General features: G+C 49.3%; 1 protein-coding gene across 1 annotated transcript; it reads left to right on the forward strand.

Annotated features, from left to right (window-relative positions):
* The first annotated feature begins 4,687 nt into the window (after window positions 1-4,687).
* LOC141545835 (interferon-induced transmembrane protein 1-like) lies at window positions 4,688-5,944 on the forward strand. Its single transcript, XM_074273126.1, has 2 exons — window positions 4,688-5,192; window positions 5,314-5,944. The coding sequence occupies exons 1-2, from the start codon at window positions 4,953-4,955 to the stop codon at window positions 5,458-5,460; spliced, it is 387 nt and encodes a 128-aa protein (XP_074129227.1). The 5' UTR covers window positions 4,688-4,952; the 3' UTR covers window positions 5,461-5,944.
* The last annotated feature ends 583 nt before the right edge of the window (window positions 5,945-6,527 follow it).

Below are 6,527 nucleotides of genomic sequence, written 5' to 3' on the forward strand. Positions count from 1 at the left end.
CAAGTTGATTATTCTTGATATGAGATACATGGTGTTTTCAGTTTCTGGACATTGTGGGGTTTTCCCCTCCATTTTATTTATTCATTTATTAAACATTTCTCAGCTGATCATGCTCCTGGACTTCAACATTGTCTCCATTATTCAATTTCTTGTACCTCCTCAGTTTGCTCCCTTTCTTCCTTCTGATTGAAGGTGATAGAGTGTGTACAGTAGACATTAACTCCACCTAAGAGAGAGTCACAGATATCCCCTGGTTGAAGGACTTAAACCAATATTTCTCTCTGGATTTTCTTGGCCCCTTAGATTGTGAGTTTCTCAAGAGTAGTGACACTATCATTTTCTTTGTATCCCCAGGGCTTAGTATAGTGCTTGGCACTTAGTAGGTAGTTAACAAATGTTTTTGATCGACTGATTGACTGACTGTCTCACAAGGTCAGTAAGAAGCTAATCTGTTTAATTCTGATTTTCAAGAAATTTTTTGAGTAAGATTTCATATTTCTTGTAAGTTTCTGAGGCAAAAATTTCAAAAAAGGGCTAAAATTATTTAAAAAATCAAATGAAAGTGCAAGAGGGGAAAATAATTTTAAGGCCTTTTTTGAAACTCTTGCCTCAGAAACTGGAAACTGAATGGATGCCCATCAATTGGACAATGCTGAATAAGTTATAGTACATGAATGTGATGGAATATTATTATTCTATAAGAAATGACTAGCAGGATAATTTCAGAGAGGTTTGGAGAGACTTACATAAACTGATGCTAAGGGGAAGTGAGTAGAATCAGAAGAACATTGTACATAGCAACAACAAGATTATATGATGATCAATTCCGATGCTTTTTTCAACAATGAGATGATTCAGGCCATTTCCAATGATCTTGTGCTGAAGAGAGCCATCTGCACCTGGAGAGAGGACTGTGGGGACTGATGTGAATAATTACATAGTTTTTTTTTCTCCCAATATTTTTGTTTTTGTTTGCTGGCATTTTGTTTTCTTTCTCATTTCCCCCCCTTTCTGATCTGATTTTTCTTGTCTAGCATGATAATTGTGAAAATATGTGTAGAAGAATTGCACATGTTTAACATATATTGGATTACCTGCCATTTAGGGGAAGGGATGGGTGGGAAAGGGAAGGAAAAAATTTGGAACACAAGGTTTGCAAGGGTGAATGTTGAAAATTATCTATGCATATGTTTTGAAAATGAAAAATTTAAGAATAATAAAACAGAAAAAAAGAAACTCTTTCCTCACCACTTTCACAAATGTGTTTTCCCTTGAGTTTTTGCTTATGGATATTGTGGAATTCATCTCTTCTTGTGGTTTTGTGTCCTTTGTCACCCTACTAGTTCTTTTATTTAAAAAAGGCATCACAAAATCCTACAATGCAGAGGGCCAGTATTGAATAAGTCCATGTACAAGAATTAGGTCCAGATCTTACTTGAGACCTTTTCTCTGTAAAGGCTACCCAGAGTTCAAAGCATTGGCTCACCATCTTCCCTGACAGTGATTAAAGATATACTCAAGATAAATTTAAGCTATCTCGGCGAGCAATGCATGTAATAGGAACAAGGCATCATGAACTATGCAATTTGTGACGGTTGCTTTAAGCAGATTGTTACTGTTAGTTACTGTCATTTATGACTGTTACAATAAGCAGATTGTTACTGTTAGTTACTGTCATTTATGACTGTTACAATAAGCAGATTGTTACTGTTAGTTACTGTCATTTATGACTGTTACAATAAGCAGATTGTTACTGTTAGTTACTGTTTAATGATAACGTTAAGCTCAAAAGTTGGGCAAGATATGTAATCTTGGAATGTACTAAGCTACAACATGAGATTCGAATTTTTGTTTGTTCATTTCCCCCTCTGTGCTTCGGGTGTAACGTGCTGTTGTCTCCAGAAGCTGCCGATCGCTCTCTGGTCCAGAGGAGAGACTTCCTCCTCCAGAGAGCCCCCTCAAGTCTGGCCCAGACCAGAGACTCTATCTCTCCAGTGCCGCCCTCTTTTATCCTCCCAGAGAATGGGCGTGGGATAACGCAAGGGCTTCTGGGGAAAATTACTTCAACCAATGAACTTGCTCCTCTTAACCCTAACTCTAACCCTAACCCTCCTTGCTCCTCCCCAGGAGTTCACAAGTCAAACTCCCAGGAAAGGCCGGAACTAGAGAATTGTCAAGTACTGACTTAGCACTCAGTAAGAACCTAATATCTCGTTATCTCATTAGCACTCAGTAAGAACCTCACATGGGGGGGGGGGGGCGCTAAGGTGAACTTTTGTGATTTGGGGCCATTTTGCTGGTTTTTTGGAGTATTGAGTATTGTTTTCCCAATCTCTTTTCTGCAGCTGCCTTTGTTTGTCTCTGTCTCTCTTTTTCTCTGTCTCTGTGTCCATCTGTCCGTCTCCCCAAGCCAGCTTCAGATCCTCATCATTCCACAGTGTTGTCTCCACCGTTACCAAGTCCGTGGCCCATCTCCGGCCTCCTTCTGCCTCTCTGTAGTCTTTGTGGCTGGAGTCTCTCTCTCCTCCTGCACACTCTTCTCTCTAGGGTTTCAGTCCTGGTTCTCCTCCTCCCTTTCTGTTTATTGCTCAGTCTTTTTTGCCTCCTGGCTCCTCATCCTGGTCACACTAACTGTAGGTGTCCCACTAGGATAACTCCTTCCTCTTTTCTCTTTCTATTCTCCCTGATGCCATGAAGCCATCAGCTCCCCCTGACTTATCATCTCAGCTGAAAATTCTCCGTTTCACGTGCTCTGCTCTCCCCTCTCTGTTGAGCTCCATTCTCACATCTCCAATAGAGATGGGGTGTCTCATACATCGTGTGTTAGCTCAGCAAACCCCGAACTGAACTCATGACCTCCCTACAACTCCCCTGCCCTTTCAACCCCCCCCAGGGCTCCCCTGCTGTCAGTGTTCCAGGCTCCCCGCCTAGGAGTCGTCCTGCACGCTTCACTCTCCCGCCCCTCGCATCCAATCTGGGGCCCAAGCTTGTTGAGTTGACTTTGCTGGCCCTCTCACGCATGTCCCCCACTCTGTTGCAGGCCCCCACCCCTCACTCCTGGATGACTGCAGCAGCTGCCAGGGGCTCTGTCTGCCTCAGCTTCCCCACCCCAGTCAGTCCAGTTAGTCAGCAAGGTGATTTCCCTAAAGCCTAGGTTTGACCCTGTCACTGCTTACTCAGGAAACTCCTCTGGCTCCCTGTCTTCCAGAGCTGAGAATCCAAGGAGCTCTGGTTGGTCTCCAAGCCTTCATCCCCTGCTCCCCCACCTTCCCAGTCTTGTTACACCTTCCTGCCCAGCGTGGCCGCTTGAATCCCACACCACCAGCCTCTTGGCTGCTCCTTAAACAAGACCCTCCGTCTCTTGGCCTGGAGCATCGTCTCTGACCATTCCCCATTCCTAGAGGGCTCTTCCTCTTCCACTTTGACCCAGTAAGCTACCCTGCTTTTTTCATGTCCCAGCTAAACTGCTACCTTTCCCAGGAAGTCTTCTCTTAATTCTGTTTTATTGTTTAGTCTGCCCCACTTGAGGTTTTCTTGACAAAGATACTGGAGGGGTTTTCTATTTCAATATCTAGCTCATTTTGCAGATGAGGAAAATGAGGCAAGCAGGGTGGAGTGACTTCTCCAAGGTCACACAGCCAGATTGGAACTCAGGTAAATGAGTCTGACTGTAGTCCTTATGCTCTGTCCACCGCTCCACCTGTTGTTTATCCTTTATTATTTTTTGGCTGGGGTAATTGAAGTTAAGTGACTTGCCCAGGGTCACACAGCCAGGAAGTGTTAAGTGTCTGAGAGCAGATTCGAACTCAGGCCCTCCTGACTTCAGGGCTGGTGCTCTGTCCACTGCGCCACCTAGCTGCCCCTGTCCTTCATTTTTGAAGAGAACCAGTGACATCCTTGGCTGATATCTTCCCTTGCAGGGACTTCATTCTCTCTTCCAGAGTCATCCGGGGCGGGGGCCAGACAAAAGTCAAGGGCACCGGTCGTGGCCCGGGATGCAGCAAGTGGCTTTGTGTCTTTGATGTCTGAAAGCGGACGTCAGAGCCCTTGGAACAGATTGCATTCTCATCTATGCCCAGAAAAGTCTGCACTTGCTTGAGGAGTGCACGGGCTCCCCCTAGCTGTTCATCATTTCCTAGCTTCCCTGCCTAGAGCTTGTTTGTCCCCCATAAGGAGGAGAGCTGTTTAAGGCAGGTCTTTCCCCACCCTGAGGCCGGACAGGCGGAATCAATGGCCTTCCTTCAGGACTTCCGCTCAGCCTGGAAACCTGCAAGCCCCAGGGCTCCCCCGCCCAGGGACGCGGGACTGAAGGCGGCACACCTGCCAGCTCCGCCCGACCCCGTTTAGTCTAGGAGAGCTGTTCCGTGGGAGGCTGAGCAAGGATCAGTGGGCTGATGGATGCTGGGCCAAGCTCCCTTCCCAGCCGGTTCCGACAGAGCGGAGTCTCCGCCTCCCTCCTCCTGGGTCAGAAGGGGAGGGAGGGAGGGAGGTCCCGGACCCGGCTTAGACCGCGGGGAGGCTGCCCGGCCCGGCCTGGAAGGTTTCCGTTTTTCTACTGAGTTTGAATCACAGGAAATAGAAACTGACACAGTAACCAGAAAGGAGAGAGGGGAGGGGAGGAGGGGCAGCCCGCCTGGGCTCCTCCTACCAGATTCTCTAGTCCCGACCTCAGCTTCAGGCTCACTTTATTACGGTCCCTGCACTCCACACTCCCCCTCTGTTCCAGGCTCCCTGAGCCCCGGCTCCCCGTCTGTTCCAGGCTCCCTGAGTTCCAGGCTCCCCATCTGTTCCACACTCCCCCTCTGTTCCAGGCTCCCTGAGTTCCAGGCTCCCTGAGCGCCGGCTCCCTGAGTTCCAGGCTCCCCGTCTGTTCCAGACTCCCTGAGCCCCGGTTCCCTGAGCGCCGGCTCCCTGAGCCTGTTCCAGGCTTTGTGTACTTCAGGTCCGGAGCCATGAACATGAACCAGGCAGTCCCCTTGGGGCAGCTCAACCGAGCCTTTTCTCCCCCTAACTATGAGCTTCTCTCGGAGGAGCCAGATCTGCGGCCTCCGGGGCAGGACCCGGCCTCCACCACCATCAGCGTCCACTCCTACGAGCCTCCCCCGAAAGACTTCTTTGTCTGGTCCGTGTTCAACACGTTGTACATGAACTTCTGCTGCCTGGGCTTCATGGCCCTGGTGTTCTCCGTAAAGGTGGGTAGGGGCGCTGGGGCCTCTGGGCGCGGCCAGCTCGGGGGTCGCCAGCGGGTGCTGGTGTGAGCTGCGCCTTCCGCCCCCCCCCAGCACTAACCCCGGCTCCCTCTTCTCCCCCCAGGCCAGGGACCGGAAGTTGGTGGGTGACCTGCACGCAGCCCAGAGCTACGGGGCCACAGCCAAGTGTCTCAACATCTGCGCTCTGACCTTCTCGCTTCTGCTGGTGGTCGTCACCGTGGTGACCACTAGCATCATCTTGGCAGCCTGAAAGGCATCTTTCCCGAACTCCTGGCTCGGCTCTTAGAGCTCTGGGTGACTGAGGGATGCGATTTGGGGTCCTTCTGCAGGAGTTCTTGGTTACTGTTCGTTGGTTACACTTAACTATCAGTTTGGAGCATCTGGAAAGAGAAGAGGGGCCTCGGGGAGTGAGATCTCTGTCAGAGACCCTGGCTGCAAAGCCGTCCCCCTTATCTATTTCCGCCCATGGTAATCAGAGGGGTTTGACAAAAATCACTTTCATTCCATGTGATCAAAAGTGTCCCTTTTATCTTATGTGGCTCCACTTTGTCCCGGAAATGGTCCCAGCATGCTCGAGCTCCCCAGAGCCCCCATCCATGGCACAAGGTGGTCGTTCCCCGGCCAGCAGCTGGGCCCCGCCTCGGTGGGGATCAAATCCTTTCCATAAGAGGTCCTGGAAGAAGGTCTGGAGTGAGGGCACCGTGGCTCCTTTAATAAAGAGCCATTGACTCAGGGCTCTGCCTCTGTCTCTTTTATTGCAGGTTGGACAGTTGTAGTCCACAGGTACTTTGGAATCCTTCTCTTGCTCTGGTTTTGTGTTCTTTGTCACCCTATTGGCGTGTGTGTGTGTGTGTGTGTGTGTGTGTGTGTTGTGTATGAACTCACCACAAAATTCCACAACGTGAGATTCTTTTTTTGTTTGCTCTTTCCCCCTTTCTGCTTGGGCTTTTTGTTGGGTCTGGGCTCTGTGCGCTCCTGGGAGAGGATCTGAGAGGAGCTTTGTGATTTGGGGTCCTTCTGCAGGTTTTGGGGGTTATTGAGCGTTTTCTCTTTTTTTGCATCTGTCTCTCTTTGTCTCTTCCTGTCTCTTCTTGCCTCTCTTTGTCTCTCTCCCTCTCTCTGTCTCTCCCTTTTTCTTCCTCTTTTTCTGTCTCTGTGTCCATCTGTCCGTTTCCCCAAGCCAGCTTCAGATCCTCATCATTCCACAGTGTTGTCTCCACCGTTACCAAGTCCGTGGCCCATCTCAGGCCTCCTTCTGCCTCTCTGTAGTCTTTGTGGCTGGAGGTCTCTCTCTCCTCCTGCACACTCTTCTCTCTA

The sequence above is a fragment of the Sminthopsis crassicaudata genome, chromosome 6 (genome assembly GCF_048593235.1).
Source record: "Sminthopsis crassicaudata isolate SCR6 chromosome 6, ASM4859323v1, whole genome shotgun sequence".
NCBI classification, from domain to species: domain Eukaryota; kingdom Metazoa; phylum Chordata; class Mammalia; order Dasyuromorphia; family Dasyuridae; genus Sminthopsis; species Sminthopsis crassicaudata.